Source organism: Tinamus guttatus, unplaced genomic scaffold (assembly GCF_059628265.1).
Source record: "Tinamus guttatus ecotype Peru unplaced genomic scaffold, ASM5962826v1 Tinamus_guttatus_pri_ptg000563l, whole genome shotgun sequence".
Taxonomy (NCBI): Eukaryota; Metazoa; Chordata; class Aves; order Tinamiformes; family Tinamidae; genus Tinamus; species Tinamus guttatus.
The window spans coordinates 525,440-551,824 of NW_028289097.1; the positions used below are offsets into that span (position 1 = coordinate 525,440).

At 45.3% G+C, this 26,385-nt stretch overlaps 1 protein-coding gene across 5 annotated transcripts in view; it reads left to right on the forward strand.

The window, feature by feature from the left end:
- Positions 1–26,385, forward strand: part of PPP1R12B (protein phosphatase 1 regulatory subunit 12B) — a 101,909-nt gene that overhangs the window by 32,229 nt on the left and 43,295 nt on the right. For 2 of the 5 annotated variants that reach the window (XM_088534463.1, XM_088534464.1), the window contains exons 5-14: positions 826–970; positions 2,179–2,253; positions 4,557–4,636; positions 5,143–5,291; positions 9,385–9,494; positions 10,174–10,371; positions 10,749–10,831; positions 12,541–12,666; positions 17,485–17,670; positions 18,209–18,394. In XM_088534463.1, the coding sequence (XP_088390589.1) occupies positions 826–970; positions 2,179–2,253; positions 4,557–4,636; positions 5,143–5,291; positions 9,385–9,494; positions 10,174–10,371; positions 10,749–10,831; positions 12,541–12,666; positions 17,485–17,670; positions 18,209–18,394 (1,338 nt within the window). The remainder of the gene's footprint in view (positions 1–825; positions 971–2,178; positions 2,254–4,556; positions 4,637–5,142; positions 5,292–9,384; positions 9,495–10,173; positions 10,372–10,748; positions 10,832–12,540; positions 12,667–17,484; positions 17,671–18,208; positions 18,395–26,385) is intronic. The other 3 variants (XM_088534465.1, XM_088534466.1, XM_088534467.1) reach the window with 2 other exon arrangements.

Genomic DNA, 26,385 nt, shown 5'->3' on the forward strand with positions numbered 1-26,385 from the left:
TAACACGTCGGTGTAAAGCTGCAGTTGTTTCAAACTGTTAATGCCCTTCTGGGGTCATGCTGGGTTTCCCCTGCGCCGAAGGGGGACTACTCAGGACTTTAACCAGATCATTTGTGTACAACTGCAAATACACTTGGGACGCTTCAGACAGCAGTTGTTTCTCTTCTGCTTACTTTTATTTTTACATCTTGGAGCCTCAGGTACGAGGAAACGCCGGTGCTTTGGAAGGTTTGCAGGGCACTGTGGCATGAGGATAGCTCCATTCCACTGCGACTTGCTTTAACTGTGCAAGGCAGTAGCACAGGCAGGAAGCAGAGATGTCGTCTCCTTACAGACAGTTCCTACAGTGCAGCCTTTTTTTTGCCGCTAGAACCAACACCAGACTCCAGTGACTAAATGCCCTTTCAATGCCAGGTGCTTGGCTGCTTGTTACTGCAGCCACTGCAGTCTGCAGAGATGCTGCTTATCCACTCGGTGCCTGGCAGATTGTGGTGTCTCGTGGCCATCGACGCAGGAGTTCAGGCTGGGTCACTAATGCCTGCTTAGAAATGAAGGGCTTTTCCCAATTTCAGACGTGCTGAAAGGAAATCTTACAAATTAGACACTTACCAACAGCTTTTCCAGTGGCAGAAGTCGCTTGTCCTTTCATTTAACTCCCCCTTTTCTGAGTGACCACGTCAAGTGCATATTGCTTAGGTGAACACCACGGTGGGAAGCTCCTGGCTTATTTTATACCGCGCCACCTACTCCAGCACTCATGTCATGAATTCTTCCATGCAGAGTCATTCTCCTAAGAGCAGAAATCAATACTGCTTTTTTCCTCAGGCTTTTGATCCAGGCTGGCTTTAATTTGAACGTCCAGGACAACGACGGCTGGACCCCCCTGCACGCTGCCGCGCACTGGGGGGTGAAGGAAGCTTGCTCCATCTTGGCGGAGGCCTTGTGCGATATGGACATCAGAAACAAGCTGGTTAGTGAGCACACATGTTGGTGTGTTTTATGCAATGTATTTTTATAGCAAGGCACATATTTTATTGCCTCTCTCTGGATCCAGCAGCATGGCAAGGTTAGTTGGTGAGCAATTCTCATATATGGCGTGTGGAGTAGAGTGTTTAAAAGCACCAGAAAACAAAGGATTTTTGCTGGAGAAAGACAGAAAAAATTTTTTTAAGTAATTCTAAAAAAAATCACTGACGGATATTGAAGACCAAGATTGTAAGAAGGGATAGATAATAGTTTATGTTTTCCTTCCTTACCGCAGTCCTGATAAATTAAGCAAAAGTCAGCTGTGGAGTGCATAATGGTATGCACTAATTTAAAGTATGAATTATTGAAAACCAGTGAACGCATGAGTAACTGATAACTTTAAATCCATCCTGTTTTACTGTCTCTTCTACTAAACAGAGAAGATCGGAAAAAAAATTACTTGGGTTTTTGAGAAATGAATAGGAAAAAAAGTAGGATAATAACAAAATGGCCTCCATGTAAAAACATGAGGGTGTTTACTTGAAGAATTGGTTTTCCAAGAGTTAAAGTGGACTTGGTTTTGCTTGGAGCAGCATCAGGAAATGAAAATAGACAAGGGGATTTGACAGGGACATGTGGCACTGTATGCTGCGAGTGCGTGTCTGTCCTGGAAACTCGTGTAAAAGAAACAGCTCTATGAGAAGGATCATTTTAGCAGGGTGAACTCTCTGGCCTCCAAAATACAGGGGATTTGTCATGTTCAGTGTGTTGTCGTGACAGACCCGCAAAGAAGCGAACACGGCTCTGTTTGCGGCACGGAGTTATTTGATGTTCCCAGTCCAGGTCAGATGACCCAGATGATCTATATTAATTCAGTCACTACCCATCAGGTTTCATTCATTATTCACGTGCTAATAAAGTGGATATAGCTTTGGTGGTGTCGAAGCTGCAATTCTGCGCCTGAGATTGGTCTGATTATGGGTGGTGTCATAAAAATACCATCACCATCGCTTTGCTTTCCCTTCTCTAAAGTGAAAGAAGTGAAACAGAGTTTGTTACCCAGCCTCTGGGTATGGAGGATGAGGAATACGTTGTTTGTTCTTCACGGGTAAAGAATGCTTTTGTGCCCATTGATGCCATCTTGGCATTACTAGCGTCTTGGCACGTCACCTTGGATTGCATCTTCTGTTTTCTTACTGCATGTGTCACCAGGGCCAGACGCCGTTCGACGTGGCTGATGAGGGACTGGTTGAGCATTTAGAAATGCTGCAGAAGAAACAGACTGTGGTGAGTTTGTGCGTGCTCAATCCGCGCCTCTCCAAGTACCCTTTCATGCCTGGGTGTTCTCTAAAACTTACAATCTCAACGCAAGCATGACGCCGAGACCTCAGTATTTTTTTTACATTAGTCATTAGGATATCTTTAATTATGCCAGCATTTTTAATACCTAGAAATCCAGAAAACTGCATGACAGTCAGGAAAGTAAGTAGATTATTGGCATGCAGAATTCTGTACGCTCTTTAGGTATGTGCAGTTCATCTTCAGAACTGCAATTGTTCTTTAGTGGCTTTTGAAGCTGAGGAGCTTGCAAGCTGACGAATGGCTCTTTGCTTAATGAACAATTGCCCTCATCAACTTTGTGTTGGTATTTAAGAAGCATGGAGTCAGTGTGGAGAAAGGGGGTGTCTCCCTTAGAGTTGTGAGACCTTTGATTTATTTGAGAGGAAACTTTGTGGAGTTGCAGACTGAAAAATTCAGTGGTTTCAAAAACCATGTTAAACTATCATAACACCAAGGAGATATTGGAAAGGGTTATAAGTAGAAAGCTAGTATAAAAGAAGGAGGGCAAAGAATATCTTGATCAAAGTAAAGCCAGCAAAGTAAAGCCACACTGGGCTTTAGGATTGCTTTCTTTTTCATCTGCTCTACTCAGTTCATTTGGGTGTTTCCAAGAAACAAACCTTTTTTAGAGGAACAAAACCACCACCACCAACAAAACCAAATCACAAGGTATCATTTAAAATGTTGGTTTTGGAAACATGCTTAATGAGAACGTCGCTGATAAAACCAAGTCAAGTATTTTGAGGAACTGACAATGTGGGTGGAGAACTTGAGCTCTGATCATAACACAGCTGCTGTCATCCTTAAATAGCAGCCCTAACATTCACAGAATCTTTTTAAAAATTAATAAGCTTCTCCCTAAACGAGGTGTTGATAAATACAAAATGCAACGCAGAGTATTTCCTCCTATTACATTACCCCAGGAGTCTGCAGATAACTGCAGCCCTCAGGAGAAAAGGAAAAGCAAAACAACCACCAGAGTGTTCTTAGGTACCTGCTAGCCCCTTTCTGGCCCTGCTTAGCAGGGACAAGCAGCCCTCGTTCTCTGTGTAGCAGTGCTCTATAAAGCCCTTCCCAGTTTATTAAGTGATTATAGCAAGCTGTATTAGAATGGGGAAGAAAAGAAGAGTCTAGACTTGTCACATGTTTTTTTCAATGACTCTCATTTTTTCTTTTGACAGAAATGTCATTTTATCATGTGTTTGTCATTTAAAGTTTTTTTTTTTTTAAAAAGGCAGTATTTAAGGATGAAGCATCCGCCCGGATGCCACCCTGTGCCATGTGCTCTGGGTGCTGGAGCAGGGGTTGGACTAGGTGATCTCTGGAGGTCCCTGCCAACCTCAACCATTCTGGGATTCTCTGAATGAGGATTTTTCTTTGCTGGAGATTTTTCATTTGAATTTGTCTTGGAATTAGTTTTGCTTTTGGAATTTGTTTTCTGAGTTCCCTGGGAAGCTGTTTCTTGCCTTTCCCTTTGTTATGCTCTTTTAATAATTTCATTTAATAAATTACCCTAAAATTTTGGTCCTTCACTGCAGTGCATGGGTTCAGAACTGGACCCAGTGCATTCAGAAACTGGAGAGCTTTTGTTTCTTGTGCCATAAGTCAGCTCCTCCTATCCAAAGAGGAAGACTATCTACAGTAGACACGATGCAAAAAAAGAGGCTTGAAAGTGAGCCGCTAATTGCAATTCTTTTTTTTCTTTTTTTTAAACTCAACTGTGTCTGTGCTAAATGCTTCCAAAATAACCTTGCACATACAGTTTTATCCGTCATTGCTGATAAAATTCACATTTGCTGCTCCTTGAGCAAGATGCGTCGTTGCTGTGGTGATCACGGATATTCTTGTGCAATGGCTTGTGCCAGAACTGGAGGGATTTAAGGAGTGACTCAGCCTCACGGGAGATCCATCCATTGCCTGTGCAGGGCAGACTTAAACACGGTCCTCCAAGAGCAGGTAAATATTAGCTGCAGAGGCAGCAGATCTTGAACTGAAGCTGCACTGATTCCTAAGGACACGCTCAGTGTGTCCTGAAGGAGCTTCTGTCCAAGATACCCAGCACTCTTACAGACACGTTATTCATGGAATTGGCTTGTTAAGCCACATCTGCATTTATGTTAGGGGCAGGTATTTTTCATCCAACAAGTCTGCCTTGACCTTCTGCTTTGATAATTTTCAGATTGGGCTGAGGTGGCTTGTTAAAATGTGTGTTTTGACTCTTTCTTCCATTTTCTTGGGCTTTTTGACAGCTGCGAAGTGAGAAGGAGACGAGGAATAAACTAATAGAAGCGGACATGAACGGCAAGCCTCAAAGCAGGCTCTTCACAAAGTAGGTTTCCTTCCTTTTCATTGGCAGAGCTGAGGGCAGCATCATCTGCTAGTGGCTGGTTTGCTTCAACTGGTTTAAAAATATGTCGCTGTTCACGTCCATTTTAATATTTCTTTCAAATTCTTGAATAAGGCTGTGGGTGCTGGGTTGCTTGGTGGTGCCAGTTCCCTGGGCTCTACTATTTCTGAGTATCATTTTGACCTTTGGGCTGAGAAGAGCTTGACTGCAGCTGTACAGAACCGTGCAGCCCAGCCGATGTTTGCATTGCCCTCGGCGGAGACACCTCATTCCTTGGCTGAACAAATGCCCGCAGACTTAGGAAATGTGAGGCTGGCATTGGAATCCACAACAAATGGGCAATGGGCATGTGAGGAGGTGGAGTCTGTAGATGAGTTTTGTCCTTTTTCTTGTTCTATATGTAGCAAATCATGTATGTGTCTTGAAAAAGTAGAATTCAAAAATATCTCGCTTGCTTGGCAGTCATTAGAAATTCCTATTTTTTTCAGCAAAGAGAAGATTCTTTATGAGGAAGATAAGCTGAAATCCATGGAAATGGAGGAAGAGAACAAGGACTCTAGCAGTTCCAGTTCTGAAGAAGAGGAGGAGGAAGCTGAAGAAGACGAAGTTTCAGAATCAGATGCTGAAAAGGAGTCAGGTAAAACATAGTCTCAGATTTAATCATTAGCAGAGCAGTAACTGCATTTTTTGTTTAATTGTTAAAGACACCCTGAAATCTTTCTTTCAGTGTATTGAGTATAGAGAAATTTATAGCTCATGTATTAGAAAAAAAATAAATGTCAAAGCTGTGGCTTTCCCCCGAAATTATTTATTAGAAATATTTTCCTTAAAATATGAAAAACTCCCCCTCTTTCACTTTCAGAATGACTGACATTCTGAGGCAATGAAGAAATTTCTTGTGCTTTTAAACAGTGCCTGTAGCACCATTTGACATCATGAAAACACCTCCCTTTTGATTTCCTCAGTGTTCCAACCCAGTGCTGTTCTTTCCTAAAAGGAATGTATTTCCTTTCTCTTTGCTGACTCCCCCATCAGCAGAAAAGAGCTTTGGATAGAATTTTAGCTTCTACTTCCAATTCACTTGGATTTAAGCTAATAGAGCATTGCATAAGTTTCTCTTAAACAGATTTCTTTCTATTTTACTTGGCTGAATTGGGGTGAACGCTTCAGATACCACAAGACTGTAGAAAAGAACACGTGGCAGGGTAGCAATCTGCTGTGTTTGGATCACAACACTGAAATGAGGTGCGAAACTGTTCTGTGCAGTTATTGAGACAAGGAACTCCTTTTCTGTTTTGTTTTCTTTTTTCCTGATCGTAACATATAATAATTACAGAGCAAAGTGGAAAAATAAAGGTTAAGTGCATGAAGTGATGTTAGGCTTTATGCTATAGCGTGTAGCCGGCATCCTGTTCCTTTCTTTTCAATCCCATTCCTTTTCCATAATCTCCAAAGCTACTTTAATTAGTTTAAGCAGCATATATGTGCAGCATGGATAGTTTATAAGAAGAACCTTAGTTTTGCAATAAGCCAATACCTGTGCTTAGTATTTCTATAAGGAGAGAGAGATCTTAGGCTATGACGTGTTTAATGATTAAACTGCTTTGAACATCAGCTTCTTTGGCCTAGATCTCAGTATTCTAATAAATAAATCCTTGCAAGCACGGTATAATTTAAAGTTTGTCCTACTGGTGGTATCAGTAAAATTGTTCTCTATTCAGTTGCGTGAATAACAATGTTTATCACAGTTCGAGGGGTGTGGAGAATCCTGGCAGATCTTTGCAGAGCTGGTAGTTACAAAAGCTATTTGGATGCAACATTAACAAGATGAAAAGTCTTTTGGCTTGTAAATCAAGGAAATGTAGTGGGGAAGGCAGTGGCAGAAGCAGTCATGAAGTAGAAGTCACATTTATTTGCTCCATAAATCAGTGTTTTACTAGACAGTTGCCCTGTGTAGTGATGTCCTGCTTCTTGTAAACATGGCAAGGACTTGGCCAAAACACCTCTGAAGTGGATAAAGCTGGAAGAAACGGAGCTCCATGTGTTTGACTGTTTCAAAAACAGCACGTGATCCTTTAGCAAGAAAAGCACTACAGCATGAAATTTTATATGAAGCCCAAGCTGATGTTTTTATTGAATTAATTCACTAAGCAAAACACATTGCAGTCAAAGTACTGAGGCCAAATCAGTCTGAAGACAGAAAGTTTAAGAATCAGGCTTCAGTCCTTATCATCTGTGCTGTTCTTTCTCAGAGAGATTATCAGCCCCTTGGAGAAATTTCAGTTGGAATTGAAGCTTACACCATGCACTCCTCAAACTTCTAAGAAAATGAACATGAATTTGTCCAAGGGGCTGTGGATGCAGCTGTCATCACATATATAAATGAAGTACACACTTGCAATCAATTAAGAATTAGAGAAGAAAAAAACACAAAATATTGTTAAATTTCAAGCTGGTAGTATAATGCAGGAGTTTATTTTGAAATATGTCTTTGTAGAGTCGCAGATTGCGTTAGATTTGTGGGATTTGCAGGCAAGGGAGGAGGTTATGAAATCTGAGGGGTGAAATTGCTGCAGCGCCTCAGACTATCGTGGTCTTCTCTGCAGTCTGTAGATTTTCAGGCAAAAGCAGCAAAGCGCTTTAATGCCATGGCCCTGACCTTGAGAATAATCAAAAGTTTTGCATTGGGCTATGCATAACCAAGAGGAAGATGTGTATAAAGGTCTGTGGTCATTAGCTTGGGCAAGGACAACCTTGCTCTGGAGGGTACCTATTGCAGTAGTTGATCGCTGCAAATTAAAGCAGGCCTGGGCAACTCAAAATGCTTCAAAAAACCCTCAAGAAAAATGGCATCTCAGATTGAAATTTCCTGCCATGTTTTGGAAGGCCTTAGTATACTAAAAGCAAGAAATAAATTTGCAATCTCGCCAAGCTCAGTGTGGGGAGATTGAGCTAATCCTGCCGTTTCCCTTTGATTGGAATTCCTACTTATCACTCACATTTTAGTAATTACACTGAAGACAAAGATGCCTGTGATCCTCCGTTGCCTCTTCTGCCTGCAGTTGACTCCTTCCATTCACGTTGCTCACAGTTAAAGTTGTTTCCTAACCTGTCATTAGCACTTGGGCTTTTGCCCTTGTAATTAAGGTTCGCCTTAAAACCTGCTCTCTGCAATATAAACTTCCAGAGTGGGTCACCAGTCCCCGTCCAGTCCAGCCCATCAGCTCTGCTGTCGGGTCAAATCACAGAACGGTTGAGGTTGGAAGGAACCTCTGGAGATCACCTAGTCCAACCCCCCTGCTCTAGAAGGGTCACCCAGAGCCACGTTGCACAGGATAGATCAGATCCATTTGCTTTATAGTTCTCTCCTTCCTGCAGTTCGTTATTTGCCCCATGTTTTACAGACTCCAGTCCCCAGAAATCAGCAAGTGGCCAGCGTGTCGCGTTTTTTGTAAGTTGAGCCAGGCCTGCAGGGAGAAACAAATCGACTGCTGCTTGCTAAAAATGTGCAGTGTTCAGAAGGGTAGGCTGGAGAAATGAAAAATCCGGGATGCAGGCGACTTCCAGCAGGTCTGGGATGATGCAACGAGAGGGAAGGGGCCCGAGCCAGGTGGAGGTGAGGTCAACCTCAGCATCCGAGGGGATGGGCACGTTGCCTCCTAATCCTAGCCCTGTCACTCTGCTGACTGCCTGCTATTTTTAAATGTTTCATGGCTAGCTCTTCTTTTTTTGTCCTGTGAATCCTATTTTATAGGGGAGAGAAGGTTTGTTTCAGAAAGACTGAGCTCCATGCTCTGAGGCACCATCTTCACAGATGTTCCCTACCAAACTTGTTTTTTATATATAACAACTGAATGTTTTGCTGGTTTAGGGCATCGTTTCCCAGGCATGTTGCACATGACCGTGTTTTGTAAGCAGCCTATATCAAAGCCCTCTGCACTTCTGTCATTTGAACAGAATTTGCTTGTTGAATTTTGTATTTGAGCAGATTGCCTGAAGCAAAATCTTTGGTGTCTCTGTGCCACAGTAAAGCCTGGCGAATGTTCTCGTGTCAGCCTTGGTGCATAGCTACAAAGAAACCTTAATTCTGGCCCCCTATAGTTGTCTAATGAGCAGTGAGTCAGTTGTGGGCTTTGGTAGAGTTCAGTTTGCTTATTTTGAGTCTTGCTAAGGATTTCTCTGGGGAATCAGTCCCAGCTTCATGTAGAGAAGAGGATATCCCTGGGGAGGACCTGATGCCTACGAACAGAAGCGGCTGCAGTAGAGCCATGTAACGAAATCCACCACCAGGCTCGCTCAGGAGATGCTTTAATGCATACTCATATGCTGTAATAGTATTGACATGCTTTGCCTTTTTTTTTTCTGAGTTTTGTAAGGGAAAAGCAATCACTGAAAAGGAAATAAACAGGACAACAGGGTTATTCACAATTTTAAGATGTTTGCTGCAAAACTTTTGCTTCTTTGTGGAGGTGAAGTTCAAAGGTTTGTTTCTGCTTTGCTCGACAAACCTGTCTGTCCTGTGACTGAGGAAATAATAAGGCAATAGAAAAATCCCTTGCTGGAAAGGAAAAGGCTGCTTAGCTGTGGTGCTGAAATTGTCTTTAGGATCTAAAGCATTTTGAGGTCACAGTAACTCTGAATTTGAGGGTAGTACACCTTGTGCTTCTAAAGAAGAGCCTTGGAAATGCAATACTGAAAGATTTGGTTTCTTTTCTTGTTTAAAATTGTAGTGAGGAAGGAAGAGTCCTTTGCCAACCACTCCAGCCATGAAACCAGGCCTACCATCACTGAACAAATACCACCGCCGGAGCCCAACTCCTTCACTGCGTCTGCCAGAAGAGTAAGTGAATTTGGAGTCCATGGGGACTCCAACAGTGCTCGAAAGCAGTAGGATTCACAGGGAAATGCACACTCTGATTTTCAGAGAAGCTCTAAGACTTGGGGAAGCACTTGGTGTGAGTGTGTAAATCCCTCAGCTTAGTTTTCTCTGTGCTAAACAAGCCAAATTTCTTCCATCTCTCCCCTTTCATGTTTTGTGCTCTGGCTCCCTGACTGTCCTAGTGGCCTCTGCTGGACTCTCTCCAGGCTGACAGTCAGTGCAAAGCTTTGGTTTGCAGCTAGTCCTCAAAGAATTGATTACTTTTTTTTCTTTCTTTTTGCCTTTATTGAATAATTCCCCCTTCCTAAACCAGTGCTAAGAAAAGCTCCATTGTTCTTTACATTCTCACTGCAGAGCAGCAAGAGGACATTACGTGGGTGAGGGGAGCTGCACAGTGACACAAGATTTCTTTCATTAAATGTTCTTGGGGCTGAGGGCACTCCAGCAGCTTGCCTCCCTGTGAGCTCATCTCAAGCTATGTCATGTAATTAAACCCAAGCAGGAAATCAAGTTGACTCAAAGTGAAATCAGTGTTGTGCTTTCAAGTGTAGCCCAGCAAAAGCTGGGGCTTGTTAATACTCTTTCACTGCGCTTTGCAGTGCCCTTATTTCTTCCAAATATCCCCCTCTGTCCTCTACAGTTCAGTTGGCTCAACAAGTCAGAAGAGCAGAAGGATGAGTCACCTTCCTCCTGGCGGTTGGGTCTGCGGAAGACGGGCAGCCACAACATGTTGAGTGAAGTTGCTGCTACACGTGAGGCCCAGAGAGATAAGAGTTCTTCTATCTATCGTTCTTCATCCAGTCCTCGGATATCTGCATTATTAGACAACAAAGAAAAGGTTTGGCTTCTAGCAAAGACGTTTGGGTGCATGCCACTCGTGCAATGCTTGCCTCAGAAGTTTCAGACTTTCCCTTCGAGTTTGTTATTGCTTTTTTGCACTAGTTCTAGCACTGCTGCCCATTTATAAATCGTCCTTGAAAAGCCCTTTTTAGAAGCCAATTTTATTTACTAACATGCTGCTCAGAAAACCTGTCTCAAAATGGATGTTTCAAAAACTCACGCTGTCAGACTTCTCCAAAAAATGCCTTAAACCAGTTGTTGGTTGAGAGGAAAATGCTATCTTAACTGAAGAAAGTGGAACAAAAATTTTCTTGTTATTGAGTGCACTGGAAATATGACAGCTTTGCAGTTGAAATATTTCTTTTGCTTCATCAGGATAAAGACAACAAGAGCTATCTTGCCACGATAGCCCCCAGAAGACTAAGTAGTACAAGCGATATAGAGGAAAAAGAGAACAGGTAAGACTGACTGAACTCGGCTTCTAGCCTGTAGACTGTTTCTCCAGAATAACTTTTTTCCTGATCATGGTTCATATCTTTTTCCAGCAGTCCTAAACGCACAGGTATTCACAATGTTTGAAACTGTCTCTGAGCTATAGAATGTTCTATTAAGTGGCCTACATTTAGATGAGCAGAACAGCAGGCTGGCTTCTCCACCTCTATATCCCAAAGATACTATGTCCATCCAGTAATCTAGGTTTATGCCTGTTCTTTCCTTTTATATGTAAATTCCTGATTTCTTTAGGTGGCATCTGCACTTGCACCTCTGTAATATGCTTAATATTTACCTTCAGTCTATTTGTTCACACATATTACACTTTTTGATTCATGTGAGCTTGTGAACTGTCTTGTATATGGAACTGCTTTGATTACAGGGGCTGTTTTTACAGTGATTCCATATGGTTGCCCTTGGACAGAACCAAAATACAAATGGGATAGAGGTTTCACGTATCTCAGGACATGGTAGAGAAGCTAATCCCTCCAAATAGATTCTTCGCAGTTGGTGCAAGAGGGAGGAAGACTCAGGCTTAGTCTCGTTTCCAACCACTCCTACAGAAGTATTAGAAAAGCGTGCACAGAAATGTCATTTTGAACTGTAATTGTTGTGAAAAAGTCATAGGAGGAGATGGCCCTGAGAGAGAATTTTACCACAGTTTGAGATTCTTCACTGATCCTTTGCTGGAACCTCCCTGCTGTTTTCTTGCTTAATCTCAGCCAGACACTGTGATTTGGAATTTAGCAGACCATTTGTGTTTGAATGGCTGATAAGCCCGAGTAGTTTTGGCAGTAGCACGGATTGAGTGGCACATCCAAGTGACTGCCGATAAGTGTCCTTTGCTCTGTAAAATAGAGAATGAGGAGGACTGGACTGCATGGACAGATGGTGGCCAGACATCCCCTGCAGTACAATTTTTTCCCCAAATTTCTTTCCTTACAAAACAGCATGATTACCACTTCATGGAGCCTCCAGGTGTTTGAAAGGGCATCAGAATCAATAGTGCAGTTGAAAAATGAAAAATAATTACAAGTTAACAACCATTCTGTGATTCTGTGACATGGGCTAGTGTTGCATACACTCTCGGCTGGCGCTGTGTCGCATCCTTGGCTAGAGAAGTCATTTTGCCAATGTAGGAGCTGGGAGAGTGAGCCCTAATTTCAGATAACTATGATAAGTACTACTACTAATAATTTATCTGTAAATTGTCAAGCAGTTTTAAATACTGTCAGATATTTTACATGTTTTCTTCTTCTGAACATTGCAAAGGATATGCTGTAACTGAGTCACTTTTACTTCTGTTGTTTGGATAGCTTGGAGAGTAAAAACTCCTTACAGCTGCAATAATTGCCTGCAATGTTGTGTGATGCAAGGTGGCAGACAGAATGTCAGATTGCATTATTTAATATATTAAAGTATTGTTATGGGCAAACTAAACTTATATTCAAAGTTTTAAAAAAGGTCTTGCTCCTCCTCAGGCAGGACATTGCATCTTCTTACACCTCTTAACTGTACAGCTAGTAATCATAGAAACAAATATTAAGGCCTGTACACAATAGTACTCCTAATTGGAGGAGAAGGCTCTCTTTTGTAAATAGAGAGAGACACTGTAGGGAAGCTAAAATCAGGCTGAAAGTTTTTCTAAACCAATCTTTGCTCTGTACTGCTTTAGAGAATCAGCTGTTAACCTGGTGCGAAGCGGCTCCTACAACCGGCAGCCCTGGAGGGAGGAATCGAAGGGAAATGAAGCCCCCAATTCTAGTGCACCAGCCACCTATGTGTCTACCTACTTGAAAAGGTATGGCCAACTCTGTTTTGTATGGATACCTAAGCAACCAGATCTGCTCCTCACCTGCCTTGCAAGCTTCATCCCTCTGCTTTCTGTATTCTGCATCAGTGTAATTGGCCTTGGGACCCTCTGCTGGGAGCAGGAAAAAAAAATAGGTTTGCCTATGTTTGTCATGCTAAATAGTCCTTTTAAAGACCATCATTTTTGTTGACCTGTAAATTATAATACTGCATTTAAAAACTCTTGTTCTTATAATTCATATAATTCAAATACAAAATCTTTTTGTCTCAATTTTACATTAGTATTGTAGTTAGATAATAAAAGTTAGATAATAAAATTGATCATATATGGAGACTAAACCAGTTATACTGTGAAATCATTGTTCAGAAAACTATTAAGAGGTGAGTTACAGCTTCTCACTAGCTTTGGTTTGTATTAGTGCATGTTTATGGATTCAAAATTATTGTGAAAAAATAGTAGAATAGTAGTAGAGTTCATGTGTATTAGTGATGACATTTGTTAATGACTCATGTCTCCAACCAAATTCTTATGGGAGTAAAAGAATAACAGAAAAGAATAAGTTTTCTTTCTAGTGTGTTTGAAACTGTAGAGGCGATTTCTGATTGCTGGTAGACTAGCCAAGAATCAGGAAAGGAATCCTGTACATAACCTTTTAATTGGAAGAATCTTTTCCCTGTTTGGAAGGCAGAGGCTTGGTTTCCTTGAAGCCTCAGCTAATGGCCACCTCTGAATGACATGAAAATAAGATGAACAAGTGGCCTGCAGCTGGAATAAGGCAAATTATATGTCACTGGGTTTTCATCTCTGGTGTGAGAAGGACAACCACTCCCATGCACAAGCACTGCACCGTCACCTCATCTTTAATTAGGGGGTACCAAGAACCATCACAACATCGTGTATAAACATGTCATGCTGCAAAGCCATTTGGTCTGTACTTAATGAAAAGGCCAGAAGTTCTTTTAATGTTTTAGATGGTGATTCACCAAATTCTAGATCCTGAACTGTGTAACTGTCCAGTAGACAAAACAATTAAGTTATTCAGGAGGGGACACGTATTTGGTTATATTGGTAGTGCTGAGCATATGCAGACAGGTTTCCACAAAGGGTGAAACATATCTGCTTTGAGCACTACATCCATTCCAGTGACTTCACATCTATCATTCTGCTGATCCATTCCAGTGACTTCACATCTATCCTGGGACCTGATGACAGGCCAACCTCCGTAGCTTGCCTCTCCAAAGGCAGTCGAACAAGCAGCAGCTGATTGCATTGGAAAACTTTCCCTTCTTGCAGCTGGCCTGCCTTGTTGCTGCCTGTTCTGAAACAGTCCAGTCACGAACATCACTAACTGTAGAAATTTTACAAAATTTCACAGTTTATTTCAACTAATTAAGAGCCAGATTTAGTATTATGATCCACAAAGTTGTACTGTATTTCCTTGGTACTGGGAGTAGTTAAGGTTTTGAGCAGCACTAACTGATTTCTTGTCACAAAGGCAGAATTTGGGCCTTTTGTGGGACTGCGTTGGATTGTGAGCCATTACAGAGAATAGCTTTGTATGATAGGAATCAAAAATAGGGTGTGTTTTAAGATCTGAGGAGTTTTTGCATTTTATGGATAAACAGTAAAATCTTCATATTCCTGTTATTCTGTAATTGTTTGCTATAGAAGATCACAGAGCAGTTAATCATATAGAACCTCTGCTTTTTTTTCCCCCAGCCTTGGGTGTCAGTCTCTAAGATGAGAAAAGGACCAGGCTGCCCTTTAAGAATCAGCTTTTTGTCACTTCCATGTATTAATAAAACTCTAAATGCAATTCAAAAAGCTAAAATCTCATCCCGAGAGAGGAGGAATTAAGGTGAACGTGACATACTTGGATGCTACTGACAGGACTTTTCCTGCACATCTGCGTTCCCTTTTACTTTAGCATTTAACTAATCTCCATAAAGACATCTGATTAAATGCTGGAAGTCCTTCCTTATGACCCCCAGATAAAGAGTGAGCAATGACCAACAGGTTTTATTATAAGACATCAAAAATGGCTCTTTTCCTGTAAAGGGCACAAAATGGCTTGCAGTAACACTGCAAGTGTCTGTCAGGGTTAGCTGAAGCACATGTTAACCCTCTCTGATGATACTGGCTGTCATTCATGCTTTCCCTGTGTGCATATCACTAAAGATTTCACGGAGCCTTTTTTTGGCAGCCTCCCCTCCAGTTTGGGGTATATTGGCCTTGGAACAGCTCATTCGCATTGCTTGTATGTAAAAGGATTTGGATGGAAAATGGCTTAGCCACTGCGTTAGTCCAGCATCCTTCGTCTGGCATCATCTGCTAGGAGATGCCTCACGGGAAGGGTTTGCAGACCCCAAGGTGACACCACCTTTTCATGCATTTAGCTTTTTCATTTCCTTGCATTTGCAGGCACATGATCTTACTGGTTTTGCTCCACATAAAAACCATTGCAGGAGGTCAGGGCACCAGTCCGAGCAGCCTAGACTGCTTCTGAAAGCAACCAGTATTGACAAGCAAGGTGCAAAAGTTAGGATAGCTTAAGAGTGGCCTTTTTCCCTGCTTGCAAAATCCTTGTTGCCAGCAATCAAAAGTTAGGAGCCAGGGCCACACCGAGACCGTTGTTCTTAATAGCCGCCACCATGTCTAACTTCCTTAAGCAAATCTATTTTGCTCTCTGCAGTACCCCATGGCAGTGTGTCCAAAAGCTACCTCAGTACTTTGTGCAACCCTTTTTCTTTATTTTTATTCCCATTTGAAGTGTTCATGTAAGCATGCAAAGAGTTTTGCATTCCACCTGCCTTACTGGTTGATGGCGGTGATTCTCAGAAGAGAGTTGTTTTCAGAAGTATTCCTTTTTAGCAATTGGAAATGTTGCTTTCCATCTCCTCACCCACTCCCTGGTGTTTATGGTAGAGAATGCGTAAATCTGTGAGTGCTTTTTTAAAATCTAATCTTATTTTTATTTTTGTATTTCTGATGTCAAATTCTTTACCATAAATTCATCATCTTCCTTTTTAGAAGTTCTTACGGACATGGGTGTTGAGATTTCCCCAACTAACCTTTTTTCGTGTAGTTTTCTGGTCCTGTTAACAACAAACGTGACCCTTGACTGGAGGCATCCGAGTCCCCGTGGGGGTGTGGGACTGCTCCGTGCCAGGCAGCGGATGGGCAGCGGCATTCCCGCCCGGCTGGCAGTGCCCTGGCTGCCTTCCCGTGAGCAGGAGTGAGCGGGGCTGGGTGTGCAGGAGGGGGCACACTGAGGAGCATCACCCTGTTCTTGTCCTCTGCTCCCTCTTCTTCCCTTCCCAAGTCCCTCATATCTCTGTTCTCCCTGTGCCTGGTTCTGCTTCTGCTCTGCTGTCTCTTCTTTTTAACCACTGCCTCTCCCCTTTCCACCCATTACCTTTTCCCTTTTGAAAAAACAGTCCATCCCAGGTCTTTCTACATAACCCCCATGTTTCCTTCCTTCCTCCTCAAGTCCTTTCTCTCCAGCCACCTCTCACACCCCAACCTCTGCACCTTAGCATCCTTGGTGTCTGCCGGAGGGTCTGAACATCCACATGGGCCCTGCTCCCCACGGTTGCCCCCAGCCTTTCCCCTGCTCCTTCTCTTGGTCATCCCCCTCGCGCATGTTCCACCACCGGCATCTTCTTGGTTTGCTGGGCCCTGGTTTCTTGCCCTCGTTTCTGTGACTTCACAGCTGCTTGTCCTGCAGAGCCGCAGCAGCCACGTTCAGCTCCGTGTTCTCACCCTCTTCCCAGCACCTCTTCAGGGCTTGGCCTTCTCCTCCTGAGCAAAAAGCCAACAAGGGGAGGCAGTGATTCCTGTTAGGACTCGCTCAGTCCTCCAGAGCCGGAGCCAGTTTTCTAGAAGAAGCTTCGTTTGAGATCTGGTGGAGGGTTGTTACCTGCTGGCAGTAACTCACTTGTTCCTTTGTGACCTGACTATGGCAAAAAGCCATGGAATGAAGAGCCCAGATGTAAAAGGGAGAACATCCAGGCTGCATCAGTCTCTGCTCTGGCTATAGAGTGACCAGCTGCTTTTCCTGGGCTGGCTGGTGGTCTTGGCCGATGAAACTTGTTTGTAAATTGGGTACCAAAGTGACCTGGGCTGGATCCTCCTCCAAACGGTCCCTCATAGTTGACCTGTCCCCTTCCAGTTTTCTTTCAGCCTCAGGCTGCCCTATCTGGCTCATGCTCCAGGCTTCACCACCAGTTCCAATCTGTTTACTCCAGCTTTCCACACACCTACCATTCTTTGTGCCAGTCTGCTGCTGTTCTTCTAGGTCAGCTTTTATTCTTGAATATTTTTGGATAGTTTTGGTAACAATTTTGCAAATGCACAGGTTTTGTGCCAAATGCTCCCCATAGAAAATCAGGGCCTGAACCAGTCATCTTGGTCAAAGCTCTAAGCCACTGAAAAAAAGCTCTTAAAACTGGAAGTACTGGGCATCCTTAGGAGGGGCTGCAGCCAAATCTGCTTTTGTCACTCTTTCCTTCCCTGCTTGAAGCAATCTGCTCCTTGCTCGTTGCTTCTGCCCTTCTCCCGTGCACAGGGGTGCAATGTGTGCTGCTTTCAGGGCGGTAGGATTTTTGCCTTCCAGTCTTCACCAATTCCCCTCCGCACCATTTTCCCTCTTGCTGCAGCTCGGCTGGGCTCATCCAAAGGTGTGCTCTGCGTACGTTTTCCTAAGATATAATATTCCCTCCCTTTCCAGCTGAGAGCCCAGCTGGGGTGATGTTCTGTTGAATATTAACTGTGCTCTGAAGGACGTGATTTTGTGATGTTTTACAGTGCTTCCTTTGGTAGAAGTAGTGACCTCAACAGTCCCTACATTTCAAGCAGTCGCAATACATCTCTAGCTACCTCACCCACTACCATTGGTTCATCTACCTCATTGGGCACCCCGTGGCAACCTGGCTCTTCCTGCCCCACATCTCTCGGTGCGAACACTACTGCATCCGCCCGCCACTCGACCAGGTAACAGCTCGCAGCTCCGAGCACGCCACAGCAGAGCAGCCTCTGGCTTGGAAGGTCAGAGTGCTGGATCGGATTGGGGGTTAGAAATGCCCTTCCCAGCGGGAAGTTTGGGTAAGGTGTTCCAGCGTGGTGTTCCAGGAGTGCCTGTGCGCTGGGAAGCAGTTAAAATTCTATATGGGACCTTAGCTCCTTTGCTCACTGAGTGCTCAGTTCTGCACTCTTCCTACCCTGGTACAGGCAGTCATTTATTCTGGCTGCTCCTGGGAATTCGGTTTACCAGCTCTTGGAGCTCACTCCTCCTGCTTAATCACCAGTATAATTTTCTAATCGTTTTTTTGCTACAACCAGGGATGTCAAGATTATGAATTCTTCCCGCTTATTCTTCTACATTTTTTTTAACATTTTAATGTGTGCAGTTCCTTTCAAAACCAGACGTAGAGCCGGAAAAATGAAGTGTCAGTGCTCCCTCGAGGTGTCTGCGCTCAGCTGGCAGCCGCGTTCACTTGCTTTGCTTTCCATTATGTCTTCTCTATTTCAGAGCCCCTTTCAGGCAACAAACTGATTCTGCTGTAGAGAAAAATACAGAGGGCATCTCTGCTAGCACCCCCCTAGGTGTAATCACAAATCGTGCTGTACTCGGCTCTGCCAATGGTATTGCCAATGCCGGTGCTGTCTCAACTACAGGAAAGGACTTCTCAGCTGAGGAAGCCAGGGAGCGCAGAAGGTTAGTGAGAAGAGAGCCCGTTCCTCCTGTGTGGCAGATGTCACGTGTTGGTGATGGTGGGTATGTAAGAACCGCTTCTTAGGTGCGATATGGACTTACAGTCTGCTGCCCTCACTGCTGCTTAAAGTTTTGGACTGACTCATCACTGGGTTGTAGGAGAAATTTAGATTCATAATTTTCTACTTGTGTTTTCAGCATGTTTCAGCCTTTTGCTTTGGTCTCAACTGCTAATCTCAATCCTGAAAGCCTCTGTGTAGGGAGACACAGCACAGTAGCCACTTGCAGTAGGTTTGGTAACGTGAATCCCATCTTGACATGAGTGTTGGATCAAGACACAGGCAGGAAAAAACCCCTCTTCTCAGCTAAGTTTACATATGCCCAGATGGAGACATCTTTACTGCACAAGTCCCCTAGACTCCCTCTGTGTTTAAGGTTGCAAGCAAAACATTTTCTAGGTTCGTTCACGAACAACATCTCATGACTTAGTTGAGGTGCTACAGATGTATGATACAGGAGGAGATGATGAGCTGTGCTGTAGCAGCATATATTTCCCACTGACTGTAAGGGAAGGCTAGTTCTGCTGTGTACCACCACGGCTGTTCCAACAGCAGCAGCGTTCTCATGCTGAATGTAGCTGGTCATACCACTTTCTTACCACATTTATTTTAAGACTGGAAAAATACAAAGCTTGGATAGCTGGTGCTCCTTTCAAAGGAAGTTTACCTTGTGCATTTAAGTGCAGAATATCAAATGATCCATGTTTATTCTTGCAAACAAGTTAACTTTTGCAAGATCTGTTTCTTCTGATGGCATTGATGAAAGTAAATGTTAAGAAATGCAATGCAAGGATGGTTTGTGTGCTCTAATCATCAGCCAGTTCATGAAGTTCTTTAATTAAATACTTTCTTCCAAACTAAAACAAGCTCTCCTTAAATTACCAAACTTTGTGAGTGAGGATAGGATATGAAAAGTAAAAATAGAGTTTACCAGCTTAAAAAGATGAAGATGGCAGAGCTCAGAAGTGCTAGGTGGTCTTAGAGCCAGGCCCAGCCTCTCAGATGGAGGGAGGGCAGTCCTGCTGTGGACTCCTCTTGGCTTTAACTGCAGCAGGTCTAAGAAAGAAGGCCAGACTGTGCTGTTTTAAATCACTGAAACCCTTCAGACTTTTGAGGTACTGTAGGTAGTGCTTTGACGATATTACAAGTTCTCTGAGTGAACCGTATTCCGCATTTCTTTGTGCAGGGAAATAATTTGAAAGAGCTACTACAGGGCATCCTCTTTGCCCAGCAGGATGCTTGTGTCTAAAATCAGGAGTGCTTCTGCATGTTCCCGTTGTTTGCCAGGGTCGGCTGGCTTGGTTTTCTTTGCAGTTGAATCCAGATCAGTTGCCTAAGGAGCCTCCTGCTGCACAGTGGGGTTGTGCACGAGAGGACGGGCTGTGTGATGGGCATTCGGCTCACACCTTAGCTCATTGCTATCTCCAGTTCGGAAAGCCCTCAATAAAGTTGCAGAAGCTTTAGATTCTTGCCAGGAAATGTGGGCTCGGCAAAGCCCACCAGACTGTTGGCACCATCTCCAGATAGGGAGCTTGACTGTGATAGTCCTTGTAAATGCCAAAAAGAGCATCTATTAATATTACTGCGTTGGCATTTATTACCGAATGAGTTTCTATAAATAATATAGGAGATCTGTTTAAGTCTCCTGCATTTTTAGCAGTGAACCATCACTTAGCAATATGCAAAGAGAAACACCAGAAAAGTTCCTCCCACCCTTAACTGTTGCTTTGAAATTACCAAGGGAGGTAAAAAACACAGCAAAGATGCCTCTTCGTGCCTGTGAGGGATGTTTAACAACAGAATATCCCCAGCGGGTAGCTGCTTGCACGTGTTCAACTAGGAAGTATGGACTTAGAGAAACAAGAGGGGGCACCTAAATGGGAAAAGGTTATTTTGGAAGCAGGCCCGTTTGGGGAGGGAGGTGAGGAGAAAGAAAATGGCAAACAGTTGTCAGGAAAGCACTGTATGGATTTCAGTTCCCACCGGCAGCTGTTGTGGTAGCATTTGGACTGCTTCAGTGTTTCCAAAGCCCCAGCTCTCTCTTAGCAACAAAAACATAAACAAGCTTATCATCTAATATTAGATCCCAGCGATATCTCCTCACTTGCAGCCTTAAATTGTCCGGCCGAAGCCAAAAGGTTAAAGCAGAGAACTCGCCGTGGGCTGGGGAGGAACGAGCAGCAGGATGGCTGGGAGCTGGTCTGGCATCGCCCGCCGGCCGGGACGCCTCGGCCTCGCTCATTCCAGTGGTTCTTCCGTGGTGTTTCACTTGCTGCTTGCTGGCTGACTAAATTGGTCAGCAAATGATCCAGTAATTGCAAACGAGAGGGAATCATGTCCCGGGTCTTTAAAGAGGGGGGAAAAATGAGGCAGCGCTGGAGAAATTGGTTGGGAGGAATTTAATGCAAGCTGCCCACCCGGCCTGAGCACGGTGGGTTGTTGCCTGGTGTGAGGGCCGTGTCTGCTGTGCCTGCTTGCAGGTGCCCAGCTTAATTTGCTGCAGCTGCAGCTCGCCAATGCTACGAGGTAGCGAATGTGCTGTCTTCTAGAGTCACTGTTTCTGCCCATTAATTTGTTCTTCTTATGGGAAGGCCTTCTTATAGGCCAAAGTTTGGCCACTCTGGTGATCTCCCGCCGGCGTCAGCTTGTCTCACGTTTGGGATGAACTTATCGAAGCAGCCACGGCCACCGCGGTGCCGAGGAGCGCAGCGGTGCAGTGCGGGCCGCGTCTCACACAGATCCCGTTCTTCCCGGTACAAAACTAACATTGTCCTGGTTTCCGCCTGGCGCGGGCGGCCGGCCGGGCTTCCGGGCTGTCCCCACGGCCGCTGCCAGCCTGGCCACCCTTAGCCGAGGTGACAGCGGCCTCTAGCGCCGCTCCGGGATCCTTGATGGGGCCGCTCCTGCCCTTGGCGCTCCCGTGAGGGCCCTGCGCTCGCCTCTCCTCCCAGGAGCCCGTGGAAGCCACTGCTCTTCTCCTCAGGTGCTGGATTCCTTCTGTGGGACTTCCCACCTGCAGAGACAACTTCGGCTCTTAGGAGCATCGATGTCCCCTGCAGACGGAGGTGGCTCTTTGGGAGATCTTGCCAAGCTGGGATGTGCCTTGTTGACCCGCTCGTCCGATGTTGCTGTGAGACACTTAGCAGCGAAAGGAAGGTCTCGGTTTGGGGCTACTCTGAGGCCCTTCATATCCCTGCTGGGCTTCCCAGTGCGGATTGCAAGGCCAGGCCACAATTCACAACTTGTAGTCGGCCGTCGGGTGGGTAGGATGAGCCTCCACCACGGGCTTTGGAAAACCTCCGGGGCACGTCTCAAGTGTGTGCGTCCTCGGGAGCGTGAGCACTTGGAAAAGCCACCCATGAACTGAAAAATGTGCCTTGGTTTTGTAAGAATTAGGAGTTCAATTTGGGCCTCTCTCTCTTCCTCAGGCAGTTTGTTTGTATAACTGCATTTTGCAATTGTATTTTTCTTTCCTGTTGATCAGGAAGCTTCCAGCAGGATAGTAATGCTTGGAGATCAGGAAGGCTGTTCATTAGAGACAGGAAATACATCTGTCTTGCTTATTTTTTAATGTGCTCTTTGGCCAGTTCTGCAGAGAAATCAAGGATAAGAGCTGGTTGGACTTGCTTTTTAAGGAGCATTGGGCCTGAGGACTCTGCCTGCCATCTTCTCCTGGAGTTTGCCCAGTGATTTTTTCCAGGTGTACAAAATTCATTGACACGCTACAGAAACATCTAGCAAATATTTTCTCTCTCCTGCTTCATTACCAAGAGATTTCTGAGGACCTGGCTGCTAATTATACTAGCGTGTAGATTAGGCTTTCTAATTTTGTATTAATAGCTGAATCCTCCTCCACTGGTACTCTTGGATGAACAATTTTGGCAAGTCCTTTTACCTCGTGATTCTTGTCCTGTCCAAATGCAGAACGTGACTCCTCCGAGGTGAGCGCGGGTGCCTGGTGGGTCTGTGACCCCTCAGTGACAGCAGATACGAAGCACTGCTCTCCTTAAGAGTTAAACTATGGGATTTGCCTGCCAGGGTTATTTAAATGTCATTCTGGGGGACCTAATGGGAAAAAAACCATGAGCATTTTCTCATTCCCACCTTGATGGACTTGTTGGAGTTGTTACCTTTCTGGTGTATCTCCTTGGGTGACGCCAGACCTGGGTGTTCCTGCTGTCCTGGGGAAGGACCCTGGGGACCACAGCGGTGGGGGCTGCTGGTGCAAGCTCGGGAAGGGAGAACTGTCCTCCCCATGGACAACAAGAAGTTAAAAGTCCCCTCGCTCGCAGGGCAGAGCGGAGTCGTCCGGCACCTGCTGCCAAGAGCAGCTATCGGCCCCACTCTGCAGTTAATCTCTTTTTGATAAAGGGGCCTTCTTTTAGAAGAGGCTGCTGGCACAGATGACGTGGGAGGGCAGGAATCTGCCCGGCCGTTGGGATTTGCCATGTTGGGAAGAGCCGAGGTGGCTCCTGTGCCGCAGAAATCAGGCTGCCTCTTCTGAATTTGGAGCGAGGTGGAGGTGTGGGATGGCCCCGGCGCAGGTGCGGGCCGCGCGCCCGGCTGCCCGCGGGGGCCCATCCGCTGCCGCCCGCTCTGCGCGGAGGAGCCCGGGCTCCAGGGTGGCCCGGGGGGAATATGTGCGGGATCCTCCAGGAATGGTCAAGGAAAGCAAGCGGCGACCCCTCGAGCTACGCGGTTTGAGCCATCTGCAGCGGGCGGCAGGGCACGAGCAGCAGGTAACGTCGCCTCTCCCCATCCCCGGCCCTCTGCAGAATTTGTTGTGCTTCTTTGCTTACTCATTGCAGCCACCAACACCTTTCTGTGTTTTATGGCTGTGTCGAACAGCACCTTGGTCTAATTGCAAGTTCTGCAGCCCGGATTTCAGTCTATGAATTTTTGAGAAAGTACTGCAGCAGAGCTGAGGACTAATTAACACAAAATCTCCAATTCTGCTGAATTCTTTGCTCCCCAGCACTGACATGTGGAGGTTACAGGTGGAGAAGAAAATGAAGCTGAGTAGGGATTTCCATAGGAAAAGTTTTGAGCAAACTGAATCAATCTCTTCTCCCTTCGAACAGCAGGAAACGGAGCCTCTGGCACATGATAAGAAATTGCAATCTTAGCTCAGCTGGAAATGGAAGCCTGTTATACATTATTAATATTCCGTGTTGTTTTCGGTAAGTCAGCTGGAGGGCTGCTCCGTGATTATATTCCTTGAAACTTTTCCGACGTTTGCTAGCTAGAGTCTTCCACGAGGTGGCAGTCGGAGGCTTCTTAGCCCTATGTGCCAAGCGAGCGTTTTTCCTGGGGGTTTTGGTGCACGAAGGTGAACCCTTTCTGGCGAGTCCAGGTGGGTTCTCAGACTTGCGCTCGCTTCAAAATGAGAAATTCTGAGGGAAGCAGGACATGGAGCTCGTCCTTCGCTCCGTTCCTCAGGAGGTGGCGGGTTAGCAACTGCCTCTCATCCCGCTCCACCTCATGCAGCAATTTCGTTTATTTATTTATTTTAGCAAAAATTCAGCCTCTGGAGACTGCAGAGCCGAGCGCGCGCTGTTCGCTGGGCTGCCCCGCGCTGCCTCCTGACACGCAGTGTCCTCTGCCGAGCTGAAGCCTCTTGGAAAATATTCCAGCCTGGGAAGCTGGTGCCATCCCGAACAAAACGTATTCAATAAGTAACTGGAAGCTCAGCGGAGAAACTATGTTGCCGGCTTGCTCTGTTTTGCTCTCTGTTCCCTTGTGTTTGCAGATCTGCTTGTTTTTCTCCTGCTCTCCCGTTTTCCCAGTGATTAAAGCCCTACTCATTTTTGCATTGCAATAGTCCAGTCTGCAGGAAGATTTGCCCTGGGCTGCCTGGTGTGGGAGCACAGCTCTGCTCCGGGAAGAGCCTGTGGCAGCTGGGATGGGAGCACATGGGGAAGCACACACAAAATAAGAGCATTTAGTGCTGTGCGTTGTGCGCTTTCCTTAGAGCATCAGCTGCCATACGTGTAACTCCAACCCACCATAAAGAGGACATCGAAGCCTAAGTTTTGAGGGGGGATAAAGGGTGCTTGTTGTTTTGATTAACAAGTGACAAAGATCACAAGCCTCTTAATCCCTGGGAACGAGCATCTGAACGTATCAGGCAAGGCAAAGTAAAGCTCTCTCAAACAGAGAATTTCATCTTGTGCTTGTTAACCTGCTAATCGTGCTGCAAATAGACCCTGGCAGTTCAAACATCTGTGACTTGAGAATCCAGCATCCAGACTGAAGCAAAACGACAGTTCACAATAGCCAGGAGAAAAGTGAAGGCCTGAAACCGGGACACACCAGGGAGCCCTTTCCAGCCACGTGAGGAATGCTCATCCCGAAATCTTGTTCTCCTTTTGTCCCAGGTTTATTAAGTTGCAGGACAGGGTCTGCCTGTCTCTCCCCTGATCCCCAGCTCAAGCACTTGCAGGGTCTGACATGTTGGGCCTCTCTCCTGCCCATTAAACCACCTTAAACACCATTAAATGATCATGAGCCAACTTTTTGCATCCACTTTTCTAATGAGTATTTTCGGTTGAGATAGGCTAAACGTGGCAGCACAAGGATAATACAGCAAGGAGCAGCAACCTGTTGCTTGCTCAGACGTGAGAGCAGGAAAGTGGCTTTTCTGCTGGCCCCTGGGTCATTGGCGATGATGGATTTGCCGCTGAATTTTAGCATCCATCCTCAGGACTTGTCCTTCGGGCTCTGCTCTCAGCACGGTTTCCCACACAGCTTACACTTGCTAATGGCAAGTTTCCAGCTTGTAGGGTTGTGTTGCTGGGATCCTGTACTTTTCCAGCTGTTTCCCAAGGGGCAGGATCAGTCTTTTGTTGATCTTCTTGTACCTTTTTTCCTTTTTACCTAAGTGCAGCCTTGTACTTCAGACTGTTAATAAGATCTATGCTAGGTAGTAACTTTGCTTTTCCATGGGGTCTGCTTGCAGCAGCCGAGAAGGACAGAGTGTTTTTCTTAGGTTTCGCGGCTTGAACGGTCTAGATAAGAGGCTTTGGAGCCAGCTGGCTCGCTGCAGTTTGTGGGGTGGTTCGTGCCGTTACCAGCCCGAACCGTGAGGATCTTTGAAGTGTCCACAGGGTTTTGGATGCTGCTCGGATGCTCTCACCGAAGCTGCTGGGGGAAGAGGTGCTGGCTCTGGATCCCTGCAGCTCCCGCCGCAGGCAGGGCTGGTCGCGGACGCTGCCGTGCACGAGCTCAGGACATGGGGACGAGGCTGCTGTCGCAGCTACGTTACCAGGAGCTGCTGCATTTCACAGGAAAAAAAAAACCCTCTTCGTGTTCATCTCTGGAGAGTGAACAGGGGACTTCTGCATCATTTACTTTACTGGAGAAAGGGGGGTCCTCTCCACAGCTTGTCCCTTTCCTTGCTTTGGGCTTCTCCCATAAACAGGCTTTTTCTCCTGTTTTGGGTTTCCCAGCTTGCGTTTGCCCTGTTTTGCATCTCCCCTTGGATGAATATTACCGCTCCTTTTGGCCAGAGATGTCGATCAGCATTTGGGATCTGTGTTTCCATGCTGCACTGACCTGATTAAAAGAGTTAACAGAGAAAATAGGTGGTTTCTGGAGTGCAGGAGGGCTCAAACAGGAGCCAGATTCATCATTCAGTTCCCAACTTTTCTAGCTAATGCACCAAGGAGAAGCTCATGGCTCTCTGGTGGCAACACACTCTGCCCTAGCAGCAACTCCAAACCTCTGCAGTGGTTTTGCTGACTCTCACATGACGTTTCTAACAATTTATATTCTGCTGCTTAACATTTGCAACCAGAGGTCTGGGGAAAAGCTGATCTCCCCGGTGGCTGCTTGTTGCAAGAGATGCAGCCCTTGAGACCGGTTCTTTAAAGGTGTATGTGGACCGAGTGCTATTTGCTGCCTGAATTCATAATGTAGGTGCTGCACTTTGATAAG